At 40.1% G+C, this 25,963-nt stretch overlaps 1 protein-coding gene across 5 annotated transcripts in view; it reads left to right on the forward strand.

Moving 5' to 3' along the window:
• Window positions 1-25,963, forward strand: part of crot (carnitine O-octanoyltransferase) — a 56,273-nt gene that overhangs the window by 25,312 nt on the left and 4,998 nt on the right. For 4 of the 5 annotated variants that reach the window (XM_033012880.1, XM_033012863.1, XM_033012870.1 and 1 more), the window contains 12 exons: window positions 1,469-1,593; window positions 2,498-2,606; window positions 4,498-4,591; window positions 4,877-5,002; window positions 6,042-6,143; window positions 8,398-8,481; window positions 14,638-14,745; window positions 17,587-17,717; window positions 18,723-18,846; window positions 23,355-23,433; window positions 23,523-23,616; window positions 25,162-25,281. In XM_033012880.1, coding sequence (XP_032868771.1) covers window positions 1,469-1,593; window positions 2,498-2,606; window positions 4,498-4,591; window positions 4,877-5,002; window positions 6,042-6,143; window positions 8,398-8,481; window positions 14,638-14,745; window positions 17,587-17,717; window positions 18,723-18,846; window positions 23,355-23,433; window positions 23,523-23,616; window positions 25,162-25,281 — 1,296 coding nt within the window. Of the gene's footprint in view, window positions 1-1,468; window positions 1,594-2,497; window positions 2,607-4,497; window positions 4,592-4,876; window positions 5,003-6,041; window positions 6,144-8,397; window positions 8,482-14,637; window positions 14,746-17,586; window positions 17,718-18,722; window positions 18,847-23,354; window positions 23,434-23,522; window positions 23,617-25,161; window positions 25,282-25,963 lie in introns of those variants that run through there. The other variant, XR_004410048.1, reaches the window with a different exon arrangement.

Below are 25,963 nucleotides of genomic sequence, written 5' to 3' on the forward strand. Positions count from 1 at the left end.
GGGCTAGTATGCAAATTGTGCGGCAAATGGATTCTTGGGCTGGCGTCTCAGTCAATCAAGCCTGTTGTGCTGGCAACTCACTCACTCACGGCTGGTGAGCTGGTAGTTGACTCACGGCTAATCCTTGAAATTCTATTTCAAGGATTAGGCCACCAAATTCAAGTGCAGTTTCATACCATTTGAAGTAGGGTGCAAAGCCACTAAAGACAGCGAGTCGTGACCTCTCCCTCCTCCATCTTGCAGAGACTGAGCCACACCCACATTTCCGGGTTTTATAACCCCCCCCCCCCACCGGAAAATGTGTGGCTTTCATGGAGTGATTGACAGGAGAGAGATTCTCAACATTTAAAAAAAAACTAATAACACTTTTATTTTTCATTGATGGGAAAAATTCTCTGCACCTGCTCAGCGGAGGGGGACTGAGTAAGATGGCCAAAAGTCACAGCCGTAAGTGGTAGCGTTTTATCTAAAATCAATATACAGTGCAAACAGGAAGTAAGTGCATTTACAGTAGTGACTTTTAACTTCAAGCCAAAGCACCCAAGCCACCATTTGCAGTAAGTAGTGCCTTTCAACTTCATGCCACCATTTGCAGTAAGTGGTGTCTTTCAACTTCAAGCCAATGCATCCAAGCCATTAATTATACTGATTAAATTATACTTATTGAACTTAAATTCTAAATTCAAGTATAATTTCATCAGTATAAATGTACAATATTTATCAATGAAATATTTTGGACTTTGGGTTTACATTTAAATTTGCATATCCTATTCTGGAGCTTAATGTGTTTACTGTGCAGCTGAAACATACAGTGTATATTGATTGCTTTTATCAGATTTAGTTCATCCAATTTATTTAAATATGGTCACCATTCCACACCTTACTCTTAAACTCGCTCGGTATGATGAGCAATAGTTATTGCATGTTTTTATGTCAAACTGATATTTTTGGAAATGATTGTGTTACACATGATGTTACTGTGTTATCTAAGGGTTTGATTCTTAAGAAGTGTGGGTCAGCTGAGTTTTCTGTAAATATAAACCAAAACCGTAATCACAGATTATGGAAGACCTGGCTTCCAATTTTACACAAATGCTCCCAGACTCTGCTATTATGGAATAGTATTTACATTTTTTTCACCAGGAAACATTGCAGAGATAACCCATAGAAATAGCTAATGACTTTGCAAATTCATCAGGTGAGATCAAATGACACAAACCTTGAGCCATCTCTGGTAACGGACAATAGCTTTCTCACTGATAAGCAGATCAGCTCCCACCTCTCTCCTTGGGCTGTATTTAGACAAACATTTGTCGCAGTTTATTTGTTTGTGATATAAATTGATGTGGGGGTTTATTTCCCAATGTGAAGTGGTGCTCGCAAGTTTTATAAAGCATTATCTTTGTCACTGCAGTTGTTTTATGTACATGAGATGAACTAGCTCTATCTTTGTATTTATTTTCCAAAGGCAATGCTTGGCTGTACATAAAGCTGGTGGTGTGCCACTAGACATGAATCAATTTTGTATGCTGTACAATACCTGCAAAATACCTGGAGTAACCAGAGATTCCCTTGTCAACTACTTTAAAACAGGTAATGGTTCCCTTCAAAATTGTTCCCAGGTAATTGTTCCCTTCAGCTCGTTCAAACAGCAAGTGGTATCAACATTTCAAGGGTGTAGCATTTTGGGGTCATATTGTGTTGTAATGTGGCAAACTGAGAACAATGATTCTGCTAATGTTAGATGACACACTTAAAATTAATCTTTGGTAATCTATCAGGTAATTTCTCTTTACAAAAATGTGCATATACCAGCAATACCATGTCTTCCAATCTAGCAGAAATAAAGTTAATAAAAGTAAAGAAAGTTTACAGATTATCTGTGAATTTAAGGATTGTCTCATGAGACAACCCATAAAACCACGAAACAATGTGCAGACAAGTCTGTTTGCGTACTGTGTGCCGAACAATAAAACTAAAGCAAAATTATTTTGTCTTGCATTGAACTCTGAGACAAGGCAAATAAACTGGAGGAAGTATGGCAACTGGACCAGAATCCAGCTCTGAAACTTCAGTAATAAAAGTTAGTGTACTAAGTCTGATGCTTTTGTTTTACATGGTAGGATGAGGATATTGGTTGGTGTACCAGAAAGAATACCAAGAGCTAATGTCTTTTAAAGGATTATGAGCAAATATTTGAACAATACATATTAAATGGGAGTGGAGAGGAAAACACAAGGATGCAATGGATACTTTCAGAGAAATAAGAATTGAATGGTGATCTTGTGAATTACAAAATTGAATGAATACATTTGCATTGCAGTAAAGTGTTCACAGTGAAAATATTGAATAATCTGTACATGTAGAAGTGTCTTGCTCACTTATAATTTGTTGGTTTTAAGTTTTTTAATTTATGCATACAGCCTTTTACAACTGTATTTTAATGTTGGCAAAATAATGTCTGATGTTTAAACTCTTCCTTTTAATGTCTATATAGAAGCTGAAGGTCCAAGCCCCTCTCATTTAGTTGTCCTTTGTCGTGGACGAGCATTTGTGTTTGATACCTTGCTTGACAATCAAATCCTCACACCGCCAGAGCTTCTCAGGTGCTTATTTGCAGTTTCTCTTTAAACCACATTTGCTTAACTGATGTGTTATAGATTATCCTTATTTAACATTCATAATGTGCGCACATTGAACTATATCTCCAGGAAATTTTACGTAGGTAATGAATGCTTCAGGGAAGATTATTACTGCATAACTAATAAGCAACAATACTTGAGTATCTGCTGTGATTTTATTAAAAATATATATTATGGAGATTAACTATTTTGTAGCCTACGATTTAACAAGACAAGGCATCACATATCTCTGGAATTAAGTACATTTGTCTTTCGAGGTTTTGTTTTTAATTTGCGATTCAGTGGTAGCATTCTTTCCCTGACTTTCTAGGTTGCGGGAACAAGTTCCTGGGATTCAAGCATAATTCGGATTGATTGACAATGCAGGAAGCAGGATGTGCTGCACAGATGGTGTACTGTCTTGGATTAAGTGTTAAAATGAAGTTCTAACTTTTTTTCAGATAGAATCAAATATGTACCTGTTTTTGTGTGACAGAATTATAATCTTTTGACCAAATCAGCATGAAGTAATGAACATTATACTGAGAGCTTTGCAATTTACTGATTTAGATTTAGCTTTCTTGCTGTGAGCAGACATTTTATTTGTTTAAAAATTCTGCAGAAAAATTTAGTTATTTGAAAAATCCACTATATATCCTGGTCGATTAATATGTATTTGATACACGCTTAGATCAAAGTACTTGTGCCATCTAACATTTTCAATTAATCAAAAAAAAGGCAGCATCTCTGGATCCAGAGATGCTACCTGTCCCGCTGAGTTACTCCAGCATTTTGTGTCTATCTTCGATGTAAACTAACATCTGCAGTTCCTTCCTACACATTTTCAATTAATAGTTGACCTTGGGTTTAGCTTCCAGTTAAGCGCTCATCCTTGTGTTCAAATCTATATGGTTGCCACTCCTTGCTTCCTTCTTCCAAAACCATACCCTCAGATACCTCTGGTCTTCTGGCTCCTTAAGCATGCCAAATGTAGTCCTCCTACCACTGGTGCCCATGGTTTCAACTTCCAAAGCTCTACGTTTTAAATATATTCTCAAAGATTCTCACTGTCTCTAACCTTCTTTAAGGCCATCTTGAATACCTAGCTCTTTGGTTATCTCTTTGATGCATCAGTTTTTAGTTTACTTGTTCTTTTTTTGAATTCTTCTTGGTATTAATCCTGTGAAACCTTTCAAAATGTGTTTGATTTGCACAGAATGCCACATGGGAGAAGCTGGCAGGATTGTTGTGAATTTGCAACTTTCAGATTTTTAACTGATGTACAAAGCCAATGAAATCAGTGTGGAGCATCTTCACATGAATGACCAAAGCTATTTCGGTTTCCTTTGCATATTGTGTAAAATATATCAGCTTTGGACTTTGGACTTTCTGGCCTGCCAGCATCAATATCCATCCTTCTCCTCCTTCCGTCTGAAGAAGGGTTTCGGCCCGAAACGTCGCCTATTTCCTTCGCTCCATAGATGCTGCTGCACCCGCTGAGTTTCTCCAGCATTTTTGTGTACCTTCCATCCTTCTCTTAGTTGTTTTAACAGGAAACCATGGCTTCTCATAAACTAGTCCTTTTTATCTTGCTATTCTTTCTTCCATTATGAAGTAATACTTCCACCCTCAGCATTTCCCTGTGGTAGTGCTGGTCAAAAACAATGCTGGCAAAATAACTAAATTTTGCTCAAACTTCAATGGCACAGTATTGATCAGTCTTCTACACTTCACAATTTATTTCTTTATAATTATTACATTGGCAGCTAACATTTTTCAAATATTTAATTGGGCTAAGTGCTGAAAGTTGTATATGGTAACATAATTATTTATGATAACTATTAGATCTCTAGTTCATTTTCGTCTGTTCATTTAGACAACTCACATATATCAGGGAATGCTGTAACAATGAAGCAGAAGGGCCAGGTGTGTCAGCATTAACTGCTGAGGACAGAACACGGTGGGCAAAGGTTTGTGCGCTACAATGCTGAGAACTATATTCTGCCTCAGTATCTTTCCCTTTGATCCACATGTTGTACTTGAATTTGGCTTGATTGTATTTATGTATAGTATTATCTAATTTAATTGAACCATGCAATGGATGTAGCAGAAAGGGATAATTATTTATACTAACAAGCAGGTAACCCCAATACACATAGATAAATGCTTACTTTCTGTCATGAAGGATTCTTAAGCTTATTGTAAAAATAAACTGTTCTATTTCTAATGGTTTTCATTTTAACATTTTGTTATAGACACGGGAACATCTAATTAGCCTGGATCCCAAAAATGTGGCTATCTTGGACCAAATTCAGAGCTCATTGTTTATACTATCATTGGATGATGCTAGCCCCCATGCAACACCGGATGATTACTCTGAAGTGAGAAGATAAACATCAATTATTGATTACAAAGTTATGTTTGCTTTGGGATTTTGTTGAATAAAACTTTAAATTAAAACAAAAATAAAAGATTAAAAAATGGGGATTAAGTTTAAAAGAAGCAGAAATGTTGCACTCACTCAGCATGTTGGGCATCTGTGGAAAGAGAAACAGAGTTAACATTTGAGACTTTCCATCAGAACTGGGAAAGAAAGAAACTTTATTTTAAGTAGCAGATAAAGTTGAGAAGAGATAAATAGATAAAGGGGTAGGGTGAGAGCAAATAATTTAATGTAGCAGTTAGTATGAAATAATGCTTCTTTGCCTGTGTAATGTGTTGCTAATAGCAAGACATTTTAGGACATGTCCAGCAGGTCAGACTATTACTAAAGATGGGAGAAAAAAAAAACTGGGCCAAAATTTACAGAAATGATACAAACAAAAAGAAAGAGTAAGTTGAAGAATTCTATATTTGGTCCTGAATACTAAATCTTGTCCGGACGATGTTGTTCCTCAAGCGTGTGCTGGGCATTGTTGTAATAAACGCTTGGCGGCACGGTGGCGCAGAGTTGGAGTTGCTGCCTTACAGCGAATGCAGCGCCGGAGACCCAGACCCTGACTATGGGTGCTGCCTGTATGGAGTTTGTACGTTCTTCCCGTGTCCTGCGTGGGTTTTCTCCGAGATCTTCAGTTTCCCCCCACACTCCAAAGACATACAGGTTAATTGGCTTGGTAAATGTAAAAAAAATGTCCCTAGTGGGTCTAGGATAGTGTTAATGTGCGGGGATCAGTGGTCGGCACGGACCCGGTGGGCCGAAAGGGCCTGTTTCTACGCTGTATCACTAAACTAAAGTTGGAGGCCACAAATAGATAAGTTGCAATGGGATGGTGAATTAAAGTAGGCAGCTCATCCTGACCTGTCTGGCTGCGGCATCCTGCTCTCTCTTTCTTTCCGACTTAGTAGATGATATTTGGATATTAAACAAAATCATAACTAAGCAGCCCTTAATCCATTTTAGTTTATTTTTACTTTTTGTAGGCATGTTTATCAGCCCTAACTGGAAATCCAACTGTACGATGGGGTGACAAGTCGTATAATTGTCTCAGTTACTCCAATGGAACGCTTGGTTCAAATTGTGATGTAAGTGAGGCGAAGAAAAAATGTTATATCTGCAAAAGCAGTTACTACACATAAAATAATCTCAATGCATGAACTGGATGGTCAATTAATTTGGTGAATTGGTTCAGAGAGTAATGTTGAACAGGAGTGGAAGAAGATTTCTTGCTCAACTTTACTCCTTGGGCCTTGGTTTGTATCTTGCTCTCTCTGATAATGCACCACTGCTTTTAAAAAGAGAATTGGCCCTCTGGGAATGTGTTCTACCAGAAATGCTTGTTTTAAATTTTGTCACACTGATGTAACACTAAACCTCTTCAGTTTAATATTTTCAATTTAATACCGAGAAACGTGAGGTGTTGCATTTTGGGAAGTCTTAACATTAGCAGGACTTACACAGTGAATGGTAGGGCTCTGGGGAGTGTTGTACAGCAGAAGGATCTAGGAGTGCAGGTGCATGGTACCTTGAAGGTCGAGTCGCAGGTCGATAAGGTGGTCAAAAAGGCTTTTGGTACATTGGCCTTCATCAATCACAGTATTGAGTATAGAAGTTGGGAGGTCATGTTGCAGTTGCATAAGATGTTGGTGAAAGACTACATTCTGTTCCTGGCACCATGTTATAGGAAATATGTTGTCAAGCTGCAAATGGTAGAGGCGATTTATGAGGATGTTGCTAGGTCTAGAGTAGGTATGTTGCAAAGCCTACCTGAAGCGTCGCTGAAAATCTGTCGCTGCGGGTGTGCGCGATTTTGGCGCCGTTTAGAGGGGGGCGGGTTTAAAACGCAATTTTCTCTAGGCTGTTCAAATCGAAGATGTTCAGCCTAGTTAATTATTAACGAAAAATCGCTGAAAGACCCCGTCGCAAAAGCTATTATTAGTTTTAAAGGCCTCGTATAATAGTTATAGTAGTTTAAAAATCAATCTCTAAACCCGCGACCACCGGCAGCTGTCAGGGTCTCATAGAGCAAATAACTGAAGGTATGCTGCTTATTTTTACATTAAAAAGGGCTTCTTAAGATCCCTTTATACAAAGTTTAATATTGCGAGTAGCTCATTTTGGGCCCATTATATCCCGCAGTATTTTTCTGGGCATTTGAGGGCACAAATCTACCGCAATGTGAACGTTCTAAACCAGCGCGTTCACAGGATCCCACTAGAAAGCTGATTTAAAATGGACTTTAATTTACAGCAATTAAACACTAAATTCCTTCCATTTGGCCTATAAATTAATGTAAATGAGATTTAAAAATCATGTTTTATTGTGAATTATTTATGAATATTATTTGGACACTTAGGCTATTTAAAAATGTTAATCATTTATTAAGAAATGGATAGATGTTTAGATCTAGTAATTGAAGTTTGAAATTAGCTATACTTGGGTAACTAACTAATTATATGCTTTAATTTCAGGTCATCCAAGTAAGATTATTTTATATTTGTTTCAGAATGGTTCAATCTACGATAACTGAAAATTTCATTCAGTTCTCTTAATTTTTAAGAAGGTTATGGGCTTTTGACTGCACACGATCACAGCTTTTTTGTTATGTCCATAGAAAATCAATAGGGAACAAGATGCTAATTTCCGAGTATGAAAATGGCCATAACTTTTTAAATACTTGAGATATGAAAGTGAATTAGGTGTCAAATTAAACTTCTTTTTACGCTTTATCTGATGGGATAAATTACAGACTTGATTTTTTAAATCTCAAAATTTTGTAACATTGCTATCTAGAGGGTCTGAGCTATAGGGATAAGTTGAGTAGGCTGGGACTATTCCCTGGAGCACAGGAGAATGAGGGGTGATCTTATAAAGGTGTATAAAATCAAGAGAGGAATAGATCGGGTAGAGTAGGTGAATCAAGGACCAGAGGACATAGGTTTAAGGTGAAGGGGAAAATATTTATTAGGAATCTGAGGGATGCCATTTTCACACAAAGGGTGGTAGGTGTATGGAACAAGCTGCAAAAGGAGGTAGTTGATGCTTGGACTATCCCAACGTTTAAGAAGCAGTTAGACAGGTACATGTATAGGACGGGTTTGGAGAGATATGGACTAAATACAGGCAGATGGGACTACTGTAGCTGGGTCATGTTGGCCGGTGTGGGCAAGTTGGGCCGAAGGGCCGGGTTCCACACTAATCCATATATATTCCAGCACTGTTTGTCCATCTGATAATCTTAATATAATGCAAATTTAGAGTAATTAGTTTAATTGTTAGCAGTACTACCTTATTAGTGCCTGTTTTAACATATGATTTTTTGATTTTATGTTGCCCCAGCATTCTCCATATGATGCAATGGTCATGGTTTCCTTGTGTTATTATGTTGATCAAACTCTGAAGTTAGACGAAGGCAAATGGAAGGTATGTGTCAAATGTACGCAAGGGCACCACGGTTGCATTCATCTCGGCATGCATGCTTCTATTGAACTGAATTTTATCTGACCTTATCTCTTAACAACTAAAGAACCATTTTTCTTTCAATTAATTTCTTCAGGTTTACATGATATAAAATTAAGTTTAATTATTATGTGTATATCACATAAATAATTCAAATTACATGTCATCCAATTTGAAGTTTGAACTAATTTTTATGAGACGTAAGCTATTCCTAGGAAGTATTTTCTCAGCATTTCATTGATTTGATATCTTTTAATTATGTGCAAGAGAAATTACATTTCTTCACCACGGAAACAATTTTCCATCCTCTCAATGCCTTAGATACTTTATTACATTCTAACAAACAGAGCTTCACACTTTGTTAACAATAATGGAGCACTAGAATTCTGCTCGATCCACCAGGGGGTTGCAATGGAATGTCGATTACCATTTTGCTATTGAGCTACCCATCTGCTGGGAGCAACTCACAGGGCATGTTTTCAAACTTTGATTGGGGCCATTTAGGTGAATGGTCCAAGGCTTATTCCCAGAAATCAGGATGGTCAATAAACACAGGCCTAATCAGGCTCTGCTCAGATCATTGGGGAGGAGGAATCAGGCAATGGTAGGGTGGATGGGAGGGCAAGAGAACTGGCTTGCCCTGTCTTGTGATGGGTTTTTTTTTGGGGTGGAAGTTCAAGAGAAAGAGGCAGCAGTGTATGGAGTCTGAAGCCTCAACTGGGAGCTTCAGAGTGCACTGGTTCATTGAAAATATAGATTCATATACAGTACAATAGGTACAGTAGGCCATTCGGCCCTTCGATATGGCCATTCAATGTGATCATGGCTGATCATCCACAATCAGTACCCCGTTCCTGCCTTCTCCCCATACCCCTTGATTCCGCTAGCACTAAGAGCTCTCTCTAACTCTCTTTTGAATGCATCCAGTGAATCGGCCTCCACTGCCTTCTGAGGCAGATAATTCCACAAATTCCCAACTCTCTTTGTGTGAAAAGGTTTTTCCTCATCTCAGTTCTAAATGGCCTACCCCTTATTCTTAAATGGTGGCCCCTGGTTCTGGACTCCACCGACATCGGGAACATATTCCCTGCATCTAGTTTGTCCAATCCCTTAATAATTGTATATGTTTCATTCAGATTGTATTGTATTGTATTGTATTCAAATTTATTGTCATTGTCTCAATTAGAGACAACGAAATGAATTTTCCTTACAGGCAGTATCATAAAAATAAATAAATAATAAATAATAAAACATGTTAAAAATAAAATTGAATTAAAAAAAGAAGAATAGCACAAACACAGAAAGTCCACGACACAACATAACACAGTGGCACCAAGGTGAGGAAGGCACCATAGTCCAGCCAGCCTCCCCTCCGATCTTCCCAGATGTTTATCCGTGGTCTGGGCCTTCCGAGCACCCGCAGTCGCCGCACCGGGTGGCCCGATGTTCAGGCCCTCACTGGTGGAACGCCGACGCCGATCCCCGACGGTGAACATCCTCCTCCTCAGTGGCCCGGACCTCCTGATCAGCCGCCTCCCGCAGCCGGAGTCCGCAGCTCCCGAGTCCGCAGGCCGAGCCGGGCGGAGTCGCAGGACCCCGCGCTGTCCATCAGCGCCGCCCGCGTTGGGAGCTCCGCAAACCGCAGCTCCAGGATGTCGGTGCCGCAGGCCCAGCACTCCGGGCTCCAGACGGCGATCCCCGGTAAGGCATCACCAGCCCCGCGATGTTACAGCGCTGTCCCGCCGCTGCTGGAGCTCTGGTCGATCCCGGCAGGAAAGGCCGCGCCAATCCAGTAGGTAGGCCGCTGGGGGGGTGAGGACGCGACTCGAATAATAGTCGCGTCATCTCCAGGAAGCGACCGAAGGACGGTATCCCCCTTACCGTGCCCTCTTCCCCCACATAAAGACATTTAAAAAAACATAAAAACACACTTTAACATAACTAAAAAAACAAAAAGATACCGGGCTAAAGGTGGAGGCTGCTGGCACCAGCGCCACCGGAAGTACAATACTCATCCTTCTAAATTCCAGAGTATACAAGCCCAGCCGCTCCATTCTATCAATATATGACAGTTCTGCCATCCTGGGAATTAACCTCGTGAGCCTACGCTGCATTCCCTCAATACCAAGAATGTCCTTCCTCAAATTAGGAGACCAAAACTGTAAACAAAATACTCCAGGTGTGGTCTCACCAAGGCGCTGTACAACTGCAGAAGGACCTCTTTGCTCCTATATTCCTTTCGTTATGAAGGCCAACATGCCATTATCTTTCTTCATTGCCTGCTGTATCTGCTGTACCTGCATGCTTACTTTCAGTGACTGATGTACAAGGACACCCAGGTCTCGTTGTACTTCCCCTTTTCTTAACCTGACACCATTCAGATAATAATCTGCCTTCCTGTTCTTGCTTAACTTCACATTTATCCACATTATACTGCATCTGCCATGCATCTGCCCACTCACCCAACCTGTCCAAGTCACTCTGCATGCTCATAGCATTTCTTCACAGTTCACACTGCCACCCAGCATTGTGTCATCTGCGAATTTGCTAGTGTTACTATTAATTACTTACTGTCTATTATGCCTCTTGGCATGTAGGGCAGCAACGAAGGTCCTCCACTCCTGCATGCCCAGTAGTGTTGATTCCTTCAGTTGCTGTATCCGTAACATATTTGTTTTACGAGACAGGGTTGTTAGACCTGTGCTCAACCCCCAACCTGGAGGACCAGTGGATCGCTCTTCGTCTCGCCTCCACCCTTCGATCTGTCCAGCATGGGAGACCCTAACAGGAGACGAATCTCCCGCTGGCATAGCTCTAGGGATCACTGAGACACACAAGCTCCCTGACCACAACAAGGTTGCAATCCAACGGGGAGGTTACTTTTAATAAATCATTAATGTATATTGTAAATAGCTGTGTTCCCAGCGCCGAGCCTTGCGGCACCCCACTAGTCATTGCCTGCCATTCTGAAAGTGACCCGTTAATCCCTACTCTTAGTTTTCTGTCTGCCAACCAATTTTCTATCCATGTCAATACCCTACCCCCAATACCGTGCCCTATTTTCTTTTCCCACTAATCTCCTGTGTGGGGCCAAAGGATTTCTGAAAGTCCAGGTACACTACATCCACTGGCTCTCCCTTGTCCATTTTACTTATTAAATCCACAAAAAATTCCAGAAGATTAGTCAAGCATGATTTCCCCATCGTAAATCCATGCTGACTTTGACCGATCCTGTTACTGCTATCCAAATGCGCCGCTATTACATCTTTGATAATCGACTCCAGCATCTTCCCCAACACCGATGTCAGGCTAACTGGTCCATAATTTTCTGCTTTCTCTCTCACTCCTTTCTTGAAACGTGGGATAACATTAGCTACCCTCCAATCCCCAGGAACTGATCCAGAATTCAAGATTCAAAAGATTCAAGAGTGTTTATTGTCATGTGTCCCAGATAGGACAATGAAATTCTTGCTTTGCTTCAGCACAACAGAATATAAAAGGCATGATTACAGAACAGATCATTGTGTCCATATACCATTATATAAATATATACACACATGAATGAATAAAACAGATAAAGTGCAAATAAACAGAAAATGGGCTATTAATATTCAGAGTTTTGTTTGAGTTGAGTTTAATAGCCTGTTGGCTGTGGGGAAGAAGCTGTTTCTGAACCTGGACGTCTATAGAACATTGGAAAATGATCACCAATGCATCCACAATTTCTGGAGCCACTTCCTTGCAGACCATCAGGCCTTGTGGATTTATCAGCCTTCAGTCCCAACACCATTTCCTGACTAATGCGAATTTCCTTCAGTCCCTCCGTCACCCTAGGTCCTCTGTCCACGAGTACATCTGGGAGTGTTTGTGTCTTCCTTAGTGAAGACAAAACAGAACCAAAGTACCTGTTCAACTCGTCTGCCATTTCCTTGTTACCCATAATAAATCCACCTGTTTCTGTCTTCAAGGGACCCACAGTTGTCTTAACCCTAATTCTTTCCTCTTCACATACCTAACAAAGCTTTTACTATCCTCCTTTATGTTCTTGGCTTGCTTACCCTCATACTTCATCTTTTCTCACCGTATTGCCTTTTTAGTTACCTTCTGTTGATCTTTAAAAGTTTCCCAATCCTCTGGCTTCCCACTCATCTTTGCTATGTTATACGTGTTCTCTTTTATTTTTATACTGTCCTTGACTTCCCTTGTCTGCCACGGTCGCCTCTTACTCCCCTTAGAATCTTTCTTCCTCTTTGGAATGAAATGACCCTATATCTTCTGGATTATTCCCAGAAAAAGTTGTCATTGTTGTTCCACCGTCATCCCTGCCAACCAATTTTTTATCCATATCAATACCCTGCCCCCCACACCTGTCAACCAATTTTCCAGTCAACTTTGGCCAGCTACTCTCTCATGCTAACATGGTCCCCTTTGTTCAACTGCAATACTGACACTTACGATTTTACCTTCTCCCTCTCAAATGGCAGATTTAAATTTATGTTATGGTCACTACCTCCGAATGGTTTCTTTACCTTGAGTTCCCTTATCAAATCCGGTTTATTACACAACACTAAATCCAGAATTGCCTTCTCCCTGATAGGCTCCAGTACTCCGAGGCACTTTATAAACTCTCTTTCTTGTACCAACCTGAACTTCCCAGTCTACCTGCATGTTAAAATCTCCCATAACCACCATAGCATTACCTTTGTTAAATGCTAATTTTAACTGCTGATGCAACTTGCACCCTATCTCCAGGCTACTGTTTGGGGGCCTGTAGATAACTCCCATTAGGGTCTTTTTACCCATACAATTTGTCAGTTCTATCCACAATGACTCTACATCTTCTGATTCTATGTCACCCCTTGCAAGGGACTGACCAACAGAGCCACCCCACCCCCTCTGCCCACCTGTGTCTTTTCGATTGGACGTATACCCATGAATATTCAGTTCCCAGCTCCGATCCTCTTGCAGCCATGTCTCTAGAATTCCTACAACATCATACAACAACTATATCTAACTGAGCCTCAAGCTCATCCACTTTATTTCTTATACCGTGCATTCATATATAACACTTTTAATTCTGTATTCACCTCTCCTCTCATACCGGTTCCTATTTCACCTGACCTTACTCTCTTATCCCATCATGAATTTTCCGTCCCATTAATTTGGGCGTCTTTCGGAACTTTTCCTGTACTTTCTTACCCTTTACCTCCATCCTCATACTCCCAATTTGTCAACTCCCCCCCCCCCCCCTGTTATTTAGTGGATGATAGTGGCCTGGTTCTAGGAGGTTTGGGGGCTGTGATGGGAAGATCTCGAGGCTTATACTCCTCATTTACTACTCAAAGTGGCTCAACTGTCATGTTAACTTCCTTTCAAAAATGATAGCCTTCTTAGAAGAGTAAATTAATGCAAGTTATTTGGGATGCTAAATAATGTTTGCTTTGGATCATGTAGAATTAATTTTTACTCGAGGTACTTTACAAGTTCCATTAGCTCAAAATGAATTGCCAATAATTGTTTTATTGAATAAGCACTTAACACAATATTCTGGCTGAATATTTGAAACTTTACTAAATTGTTTGAATTGTCTATACTATTGATAATAGCTGGTTGAAAACAGAGCACAGAGAGTTTTGGTCAATTATTATCATTGATGGTATTTTTGGAAATAATCTATCGGGGGAAATAAAGCCTTGGTCTGATAATTAATAATAATGCACAGAAGCGGATCCTTTGGCCACTGAGACCGTGCTGAACAATCCTGCAATAATCCAATTTTCCTTTAATTCACCCCCCCCCCCCCCCCCCCCCCCCCAGAGTCATCCGCTCGCCGGCAATTTACATTGGTCAATTAACTTATGAACCTCAATGTCTGGGATGTGGGAGGAAACTGGAGCACTGGGGGGTGGAAAACCCACGCGGTATATATTACCACCACAAACTGGTCAGGATTTCTCCTGGGCTGCTGGCATTGTGGAGAGGCAACTCCACCAACTGCACCACTGTGCCCGTCAATGTTTGTTAGTGTCGTATTATGTCAGTTCTAAACCAGTTACGGTTTAAAAATCTACTGCCTTCTGATTTAAAGACAAAATATGGCATTGCAAATCTTTTTCTCAGGGATCGACTGCAGTGCGTGACCTGTCTTTACCAAACGAGATGGTTTTTGTGTTGGATCAATCGATTCTAAATGATATAGAGAATGCTAAACAGCAGTATTACAAGCAGGTACAGTTCATTTCTTAATCCCCATCAGCACACAGTTTTAAGATGCATAAGGGGCAATATGGTGAATTACATATCATCATGCATCACAAGTAGAAGGTTAGCTTACATCCATACGATTAGCCTCACTGGTATTCAGTAATTCAGCAGTGGTATCAATTAATCCTTGGGTTCATATTCGTCCTTTCCCTGTGATTTTGATTTCTACAAACCTGCAACTCCTCAAATTGTGGTCCACTTTCATTGTTCCATGTTTGTTGGCTGTACTTCCAGTTTTTAACTCCTGGAAATGTTCCTCACAATTCTTCATGATCCTGCCTTTCCCTTCGCCTATATGTCTTCTTGCTTGTAGACATGAAATTTGTGATGCAGCTGATCTAAAGGTAGAAAGTACACAAAATATCTTTGGGTGACCTTCCACTTTTCTTAGGTTGTTTTCCAGCAGATGTCTGTTCAAAGGATATCTGGACTTTAGTGATATTTTCCAGCGGGTAAAACTACAAATTGCATTGAAGAATTCCCTCGTGCAGCAAACCAAGAAGGATAAAACACGTTTTAATTAATATTAAAAAATATTACTGAATGCAAAATGAACACATTTTGGTAGAAATGGAAAATTCATCAATCTGTAAAAATTGATCATGAAATTGACAATCCATATATATTACTGCAATAGTGATGAAGAATTTAATGTGCACTAATTATGCCTTGTATATATTTTTTAAATCCTCTGCTCGTTTTGCATCAAGACAAAATATTTTGGTGGTATTTTACAACAGTTAGTAAACACGTGATTTTTTTAATCAATTGACCACACTGAAGAAGGCTACAACATAGCATACATAAACTTTGACGATGTACAGAGTCACTGACAGCAGCTTCGAAATTAAAGAAGGCATGCTCAGAAATTCTGATGTTACGACAAGATTCAGCAAACAAATGTGGAACACCGATGATTTTGCTTTCAATGTGTTTGCAAAATCTAAACCAAAATTTCTCTGGCTGAGTGTCAAATTTGTTTGAAAATAGTTTTGTGAAGGAATTTTTGATTTTTTGTACTACGCTGAAGATGCACATTAATGCATTGTATGTTCTGGTGTTGGTGTAATGTGAGTTAATTGGTTGCCATTAGCTATTTCCTTCTATTGACCCTGCTTGGAAAAAAAATGCCATTTTATTTTTGCAAAATGTGGAAAATTTAGTTAATGCATAAAGAATGTACTAATTCAGCTCTATTGAGCAATGGAACGTCCAATAGAGCACAGCAACTGCACTCAAAGCCCATTTCCCTTATAAAACATATCGTAATTTTGTGGCAGGAGATCTATTGTGTTTCCAGATTTGAATGCCAACTGATGTCTTCACATTAGAATATTTATTTATGGCTGTGATGGTGTACTTTAATTAAAGAATAATTAGATTGATTGAAAGTACACTTGATTTTAATCCCCTAAATCCAGTCCAGATTAAAGCCATGGCTGTTTGCTGACTTTGTGAAAGGCTTTTGGTCAGTCTCCATCCAATTTTACTTGGGTGTGAATTATAATGTTGAGCAGAGTATTATTGTCAATCTGGATGAGCAAAATCTTGCCTGGGAATAATGCTTTGTGCGTTAGATCATTCAGCATTTAGAATAATGTTTTGTATTCTCTGGCATTGGTTTCCCCCGAATCGAGATGAGGGTAGTTTAGAACAAAAATAGGCATGGGAATGTGGTAGCATATTGGTTCAATTACTGATGAAGTATCTGGGAGCCTGGATTATTGTTCCAGGGGCATGAGTTTGAATCCCACCATGGCACACTGAGATGTTTTAATTGAAATAAAGCCATGGTTTGAAAAAATTGACAGTATTAGTAATTATAACCATGAAACTACATTTAAAAACAATATCATTGAAGCCCATGGGTTTTGCAAAGATCATTCAAGGAAGGAATTCTGATATCCCCTACTTGATCTAGTCTTTACATGATTTCAGCTGCACCAATATACTCAATCGTTCCCTGAAATGAACAAGGGGACAATTGGGAATCAACATTAAATTCACTGATACAATCATACAGTGTGGAAACAGGCTCTTCGGCCCAACTTGCCCATACCGACCAACATGCTCCATCTACACTAGTCCCACCTGCCCGCATTTGGCCCATATCTTTCTAAACCTTTCTTATCCATCTACCCATCCTAATGTCTATTAAATGCTGTGATAGTACCTGCCTTAACTATCCATGTACCTGCCTAAATATATTCTAAACATTGTGATAGTACTGTCTTCACTACATCCTCCTCTGGCAGCTCCTACTGTACACCCACAAACATTTGTGTAAAAAAAAAGTTGTCCTTCAGGTTACTATTGAATTTTTCACCCCCCTCACCTTGAAATATGGTTCTTGATTCCTCTACTTTGGGTGAAAGACTGGGCATTTACCCTATTATATTCCCTTCATGATCTTATACATCTCTATAATATCACCATTCATCCTCCTGCACTCCAAGGAATAAAGCCCTAACCTGCTCAAACTCTCCCTATATCTTGGGCCTGGGAGTCCTGGCGATATCCTGGTAATTCTTCTCTGCGCCTTTTCCAACTTGACAACATCACAACAGACACTTGCTTCTTATGAATAAAATAGATCAAATTATTCTGATCCAATTCCCTGTTGAATAAAATAATAATGGTGAGGTGCATTGCAGTTGTTGTGGTACTAGTGGAGAAAGAATTGACACATACAGATTTGGAGTCCAAAAGTGAAGTTATTTGCCATTATAAAGTTAAATAGTGTCAATTGATATTGATAGTAGTTTATTTTTACGGGTTATTTGTAACTTTTATTTGGCTTTGCAGGCATCAGATGTCCAAATTGTCAGTTATGCCTTCACTGGATTTGGCAAATCTCTGATCAAAGATAGAAAGCTTCATCCAGACATATTTGTACAACTTGCTCTTCAGTTGGCCTACTATAGGTTTCATGGACGGTAAGCAATATGACCTTAGATCAAATATTGTACTTATTCCACAATCCTCACTTTTACTGCACAGCATTTACTCATTGTATTGAAACAAAAACACAATATAAATGCCTATTTATTTATTTATTTATTTATTTATATAATTCTTTATTTCGAACTGAATAAAAGAATAAAAAGCAAGGGTGAAACAGCATTCAAAAAACAAAACAAGAATATTTATAAAGTGTTATAAACAATATTTATAAATAAATGAAATTGTATGTGTCCGAAAAGGAGCAGGAAGAAGCCAAAGCTTATTAATTCCCACCCCTTATTCAACTGCTTATAATTATATTATACAAATGTAGCAGCTATATGTACACCACATGTACACTAGCAGCTATATGTACATATGGTGTACATATAGCTGCTACATTTACATTTATACACTAATCAAATATTTACAAAGCCATACAAAAAGAGAGGAAAAAAGAAAAAATCCTCATATACTATACAGTATCTCTTAGTCATATATACAACCCATCACCCTATAATCACCATTCCCAATACAATCAGTATAACAAATATCCCACTCACAAACACCTATCCTTATCCCAATATCCTTTAAAAAAAGTGTTTTGGTACATCTTTTTAAACTGAATTATGTTTGTGCTATGTTTTATCTCCTGTTCTAGATCATTCCACAAATTCACCCCACAGATTGCTATGCACATACTTTTAAGAGTTGTTCTGACATTGAGTTTTTTCAAATTATGTTCCCCTGTTTATTATGTTTATGTTTAATATTACGTTTAATATTAATGTGAAATATATGATGTTAAGTGTAAAGAATCCATATTATTTTGCTCTTGCCGTTATCTGTTTATTCATACAGACGCTCTGTGGCATGTTGTTTCCAGCTCCAATTCCATCAGTTTAGCACAAAATATACGTTGATGCATTACTGCAAAATTGAATGGGAGCTGTCTTAATATGACTGCAAATAATACATTGCATATCATTTCTTCACAGGCCTGGCTCCTGTTATGAAACTGCAACAACAAGGCGATTTTACCATGGTCGAACCGAGACAATGAGATCCTGTACAGTTGAGGCAGTGGAATGGTGCCGAGCAATGCTGGATCCAGCAGTGTCTGTGGGTGTTTAATATAACTATATTATGTCATTTTGTATCACGCTTGCAAACTTTGAAAGCTTGTTAAATTAGAAACATAGAAAATAGGTGCAGGAGGAGGCCATTCGGCCCTTAGATGATCTATCCAAACTGAGTTACGACAACATTTGATTGCAGAAACTTTAATGCAATGCCATATGTTAGGCTGGATCATCCAACTGGAAGTCTGTCCATGACTTGCCCACAGTTTGCAGCCAACATTACCTGCTCATAGACCAACGATCAGCTGGCAGACTCGGCATAATTCGAGACTCGACAGTCTGTCAGGAAAGTCACATGAGCAGCCCTCTCTCCCTCATGCTAAGGATCTAATGTCCTTTGTTTTACATGTAAATGTCATGGAGACCATTGCTGATGTTTCTTGGCTGTATGTTTTTGGGGTGGGGAGCGACCACATAACCACATTAATCTTGTTAAAAAGCTGATAAACATGGGATTTCCATGGCAATTATAAGAACATAAGAAAGGCCATTCAAACCTGTTCTAAAAATCAATAAGATCATAGTTGGATCCAGTCTTGGCTTCAAAACTACTTTTATACATTTCCATTGACTCTTCACTTCCTTGTAGTTCAAATATCTGTCAGTCTCTACCTTGAATATGTCTCTACCTTGAACAGATAATTTGGATCTGTCTTCACTAAGGAGGAAACAAACAATATTCCTGATATAGAAGTGGCCAGAGGATCTGGGGATCTGGACGGAGGAACTGAAGGAAATCCACATTAGGCAGGAAATGGTGTTGGATAGACTGATGGGACTGAATGCTGATATATCCCCAGGGCCTAATTGTCTGCATTCCAGGGTACTTAAAGAAGTGGCTCTAGAAATCGTGGATGCATTGGTGATAATTTGCCAATCTTCTATAGACTCAGGATCAGTTCCTGTGGATTGGAGGGTAGCTAATGTTATCCCACTTTTTAAGGAAGGCGGGAGAGAGAAGCCACGGAATTATAGACCAGTTAGCCTGACATCGGTGGTGGGGAAGATGTTGGAGTCAATTATAAAAGATGAGATAGCCGAACATTTGGATAGCAGTAACAGGATCGGTCCGAGTCAGCATGGATTTACAAAGGGGAAATCGTGCTTGACTAATCTTCTGGAATTTTTTGAGGATGTAACTAGGAAAATGGACAAGGGGGAGCCAGTGGATGTAGTGTACCTGGACTTTCAGAAAGCATTTGATAAGGTCCCACATAGGAGATTAGTGGGCAAAATTAGGGCACATGGTATTGGGGGTAGAGTGCTGACATGGATAGAGAAGTGGTTGGCAGACAGGAAACAAAGAGTAGGGATTAACGGGTCACTTTCAGAATGGCAGGCAGTGACTAGTGGGGTACCACAAGGCTCGATGCTGGGACCGCAGCTATTTACAATATCAATGATTTGAATGAAGGGATTCAAAGTAAAAATAGCAATTTTGCAGATGACACAAAGCTGGGTGGCAGTGTGAACTGTGAGGAGGATGCTATGAGAATGCAGGGTGACTTGGACAGGTTGGGGGAGTGGGCAGATGCATGGCAGATGAAGTTTGATGCGGATAAATGTGAGGTTATCCACTTTGGTAGCAAAAACAGTAAGGCAGATTACTATCTAAATGGCGTCAAGTTGGGAAAAGGGGAAGTATAACGGGATCTGGGGGGTCCTTGTGCATCAGTCTATGAAAGTAAGCATGCAGGTACAGCAGGCAGTGAAGAAAGCGAATGGCATGTTGGCCTTTATAACAAGAGGAATCAAATATAGGAGGAAGGAGGTCCTTCTGCAGTTGTACAGAGCCCTAGTGAGTCCACACCTGGAGTATTGTGGTGCAGTTTTGGTCCCCTAATTTGAGGAAGGACATTCTTGCTATTGAGGGAGTGCAGCGTAGGTTTACAAGGTTAATTACTGGGATGGCGGGACTGTCATATGCTGAGAGAATGGAGCAGCTGGGCTTGTACACTCTGGAGTTTAGAAGGCTGAGAGGGGATCTCATTGAAACATATAAGATTGTTAAGGGTTTGGACACGCTAGAGGCAGGAAACATGTTCCTGATGTTGGGGAAGTCCAGAACCAGGGGCCACAGTTTAAGAATAAGGAGTAAGCCATTTAGAACAGAGATGAGGAAACACTTTTTCTCACAGAGTTGTGAGCCTGTGGAATTCTCTATCTCAGAGGGCGGTGGAGGCAGGTTCTCTGGATGCTTTCAAGAGAGAACTAGATAAGGCTCTTAAAAATAGCAGAGTCAGGGGATAAGGGGAGAAGGCAGGATAGGGGTACTGATTGGGGATGATCAGCCATGATCACATTGAAAGGTGGTGCTGGCTCGAAGGGCAGAATGGCCTACTCCTGCACCTATTGTCTATTGTTTAATGATTCTGGCTCCATGGATCTTAGCATTAGAAAATCAGTGACCCTTTACCTTGAAGCATGTACCTTAAAGTTAGATTTAGCTCTTGGGGCTAAAGGAATCAAGGGATATGGGGAAAAAGCCGGAACGGGATACTGATTTTAGATGATCAGCCATGATCATATTGGATGGCGGGTGGTGGCTCGAAGGGCCGAATGGCCTACTCCTGCACCTATTTTTCTATGTTTCTAAAGCTATATGTTTCCCCTTCTATGCATTCTGCCACCCACCTCAGATTTTGTTGTGTTTCAACAAGTTTCCTTCTTCTAAACTTCGTTAAGCATATGCCTAACCTACTCAACCACATCTATCTAGTTGATTAATTTATCCTGAGAATCATCCTTATGAAATTTCTTAGTATTAATGTACCCCAGTGCCACTATTTAATAACCTTCTCTAACTAGGAAGGTCAAAGTAATTGTTTGTGGTACTTTAACTGTGTTTTCTTGCATGCTCTATCCCCTCGCAAGTTCTATGTGTACTTCCTCACAACTTGAAAGCTATCTGTGTCTTTAATCAACAAATCTGGTGACAATATACTTGGTCCCTTCAAGTAATTAATAAATTATAAATAGTTGAAGTCTCAAGGTCAACTTTCGTCAGAAAGTCTAGTGATTGGTTGTAAATATGAAAATGACCCTTTTAATCCAACTCTGTTGGTTAATCAACCCCTTCTTTGTGCCAATATATCATCCCTAAATCCATGTACTCTTATCTGCGGAAAGCAAGAGTTTGAGAGATTTTAAAATTCGTAGAACCTATTTCTGCTTTCATTTATTGTTGACTAGTATTTAGGGCAAATATCTATAGGGGGAGTGTTCATCAATTTTACTCTGCCCATCCCTGGCATCCTGCACTGAGCCAAAGACTTTGGGAATATCCACATTCTCACTCTGAACATAGAACAGTATAGCACAGGAAAGGGCACCACGGGCAACAATGTTTCTGCTGAACATGATGCCAAGTTATACTGATCTCATCTGCCTGCACATGATCCATATTGTTCTAATCACTGCAATTCCATGTATCTACCTAAAAACCTCTTGAACATCATTATCGTATCTGCCTCCACCACCGCACCTGCCAACGCATTCCAGGCGCCCACTACTATGTGTAAAAAGACTTACCCCGCACATCTCCTTTAAACTTTCCCTCTCACCTTATAGCTATGCCCTCAAGTGTTGGACATTTCCACCCTGGGGATAAAGGTTGTGTTGATAGGACACAAAGTGCTGGAGTAACTCAGCAGGTCAGGCAGCAAATGTGTAGAACATGAATAAATGACGTTTTGGGTCGAGACCCTTCTTGATTGTGTCGGCTGCTTAACCAAGGCATCATAAAGTATAAATGAAGTTGATTGGTGGGGAGACTGTCTGTGTGCTGGACTGGGCCATATCCACAACTATCTGCAACCATCGGGGAGACTAAGCGTAGGTTGGGCGATCGTTTCGCCGAACACCTCCGCTCAGTCCACAATAACCTACCTGAACTCTCGGTGGCTCAGCACTTCAACTCCCCCTCCCATTCCCAATCCGACCTCTCTGTCCTGGGTCTCCTCCATTGCCAGAGTGAGCAACAGCGGAAATTGGAGGAACAGCACCTCATATTCCGTCTGGAGACCTTGCGTCCGGATGGCATTAACATTGAATTCTCCCAATTTTGCTAGCCCTTGCTGTCTCCTCCCCTTCCTTAACCCTCTAGCTGTCTCCTCCCACCCTCCCATCCGCCCGCCCTCGGGCTCCTCCTCCTCCTCCTCCCCTTTTCCTTCCTTCTCCCCCCCCCCACCCCCCATCAGTCTGAAGAAGGGTTTCGGCCCGAAACGTCGCCTATTTCCTTCGCTCCATAGATGCTGCTGCACCCGCTGAGTTTCCCCAGCAATTTTGTGTACCTTCTCTGCAATCTCTTGCAGTTTTGGGCAAATTGCAAAGCTGTATAGCCAGGATAACCGATATTACATGGAATAAATTATTTTCAAATTGTATTGAAGTTGGGATGAGACTCCAGCTCTATTAAAAATATTTTTCTGTAAATCTAGTTCCAGCTCTTGATGTTAAGTTTTTTTGCATTAACAACCCAAATTCTAGAAAATGAAACGTCAACAAATGATGAAGATATCCTTTGCAAAGCATCACAAATTGATGGCCGAATGTCAGAACGGTAGAGGTAAATAACTTGGTTTGCTTGATTGATATTCAATGAATTTTGTAGTTGTACATTTTATTTATCGTTTTGTTACTAATTTTATGCTTCAGGGTTTGACCGTCACCTCCTAGGTCTGCTTCTTATAGCCAAGGAGGAAGGTCTTCCTGTGCCGAAGATCTTTTCTGATCATGCATTCACTAAAAGGTGACTATTATTCACTCTTACACAGAGACAAAAGTTGCCGTAGGTGCCACAAATCATGTTATTTACAGGGCCATTGAAAGGACAGACAGGCCAACACCACCGGTTATGTTGGGGAGATGGCAGAGATGTATTTATTGGAGATAGAGATGGACATGATATTAGATGATGATATGGACAGCATGATAAGTCCACTTAATTTAAGGTGTTAACTAAAACAGGAGGGGAAACCACTGGGTCTGGATGGATTGTATCTGTGCACTTTAAAAGAATCTAGGAAAAAGAGAGAAGAAGCATCATTACACAAAGTTAATAATTTAATAGAAAACCATGCATGGGGATAACTAACATGATACCTGTATATATGGATGGGAATTGGACATATCCAGGGAATTGTAGAACAGCTTGCTGACTGAATCATCGACTGTTTTACCCAACCTAAGGTATCAAGATATCCAATTGTTTAGGAAGAGAAATAGGAAGAATCCTGGAAATTATGGGTCAGTGAGCCTCACATTAGTGGTAGGTGAGCCTTTGGAGAAGATTCTTAGGGATAGGATTTGTTTGCATTGGGAAGGGGCTAATTAGAGACAGCGTGACTTTATGCGAGGGAGGTCATGTAGGGAGGTCAGTACAAATTTGATTGAGGAGGTGACGTAGCTGATTGATGAAAAGATAAGATAGTGGATGTTGTCTACATGGACCTCAGTAATACATTTGACAAGTAATGATAAAGGTTTTAAAGAATACAGTAGGATATAAATCATTTACAGAGAATGGATGGAGAAATGACAGGTGGAATTAAATCCAAGGAAGTGTAAGGTGTATTTTGGAAGGTCAAATGTAATGGCAGGACCATTAACAGCAGTGATGTCCAATGCCATAGGTCTCTGAGAGTAGCAACTTAAGGAAATTGAGAAGTAAAGAGGGTGTATGGTGTTTGCCTAATATGGTCAATGCATCAAGTCCAAGAGACAAGAAGTCACATTGAAGCTTTATTAAACTTTGATTAGGCTGCAATTGGAGTATCATGTGCAGTTCTGCTCACTCCATTACAGGAAGGATGTGCAGACTTTGGAGAGAATGCAGAGAATATTTACCAGTCTCCTGCCTTGGTAAAGGGATACTAGCTGAAAGTAAAGGAATAAGGAAGTTGGATTGCTTTCTATGGAGCATTAGATGCTGAGTGGAAACCAGATAAATATTTATAAAATTATGAGAGGCATAAATTAGTCAAAACCTTTTTCCCAGGATGCAAATATCAAAGACATGGGGATATAGCTTTAAGAGTGGAGGGGGAAAGGAGATGTGCAAAGCAAGTTTTTTTTACACAGGAGTGATAGATGCCTGGAACATGTTGCCGGGGTGGTTGGGGAAGGAGATAAGATAGTTTGTTTTAGATAGGTACCTAGATCTGCAGGGAATGGAGGGATATAGATCATGTGCAGGCAGAAGGGATTGTTCAATTTGACATCATGTTTGGCACAGACATAGTGGGTTGTAGGCCTGTGCTATACTGTTCTGTTTACTTGTTACTTTGTTTTACAGTGGTGGCCGAGGAAATTTTGTTCTTTCAACTAGCCTGGTTGGATATACCACGATCCTGGGTGCTGTTCTTCCTATGGTCTACAACGGCTATGGATTTTTCTATCGTATTCGCGATGATAGGCAAGTATCAGATTGTTGATTTAGACTGCCAATAGTACCTGAGCTATGGAACAGTTAAATACCCAGGAGAGATGTTTCAAGATGAATACTCTGGAGAAGTTTAGACTACTGAAGTCTAACATTTACTTTTTAGTCATAGAGTCATAGAATCTTACAGAGTGGAAACTGCCCCTTCGGCCCAAATTGACCACACTGGCCAACATGTCCCATCTACACTAGTCCCGCCTGCCTGCGTTTGGCCCATATCCCTCTAAACCTGTCCTATCCATGTACCTGTCTAAATGTTTCTTAATCATTGCGATAGTACCTGCCTCAACTATCTGCTCTGGCAGCTTGTTCCAAACAGCAACCACTCTTTGTGAACATTCTGGACATAAACATAGTAAAATGATGGTAACCTTCTCTGCACTCTTTCCAGCTTAAATGGCATCCTTCCTATAGCAGGGTGACCAAAACTGAACACAATACTCCAAATGTGGCCTCACCAACGTCTTGTATAACTAACATAATGTCTCAACCTCTATACTCACTACCATGACTGATGAAGGCCAACACACCAAAAGCCTTCTTTGCTACTCTATCTACATGTGACGCCACTTTCAGGGAACTATATCTGTATTCATAGATCCTACTGCTCTACAATGCTCCCTGAGGCCCTACCATTCATTGTGAAGGTCCTGCC

Source organism: Amblyraja radiata, chromosome 2 (genome assembly GCF_010909765.2).
Source record: "Amblyraja radiata isolate CabotCenter1 chromosome 2, sAmbRad1.1.pri, whole genome shotgun sequence".
NCBI lineage: Eukaryota > Metazoa > Chordata > Chondrichthyes > Rajiformes > Rajidae > Amblyraja > Amblyraja radiata.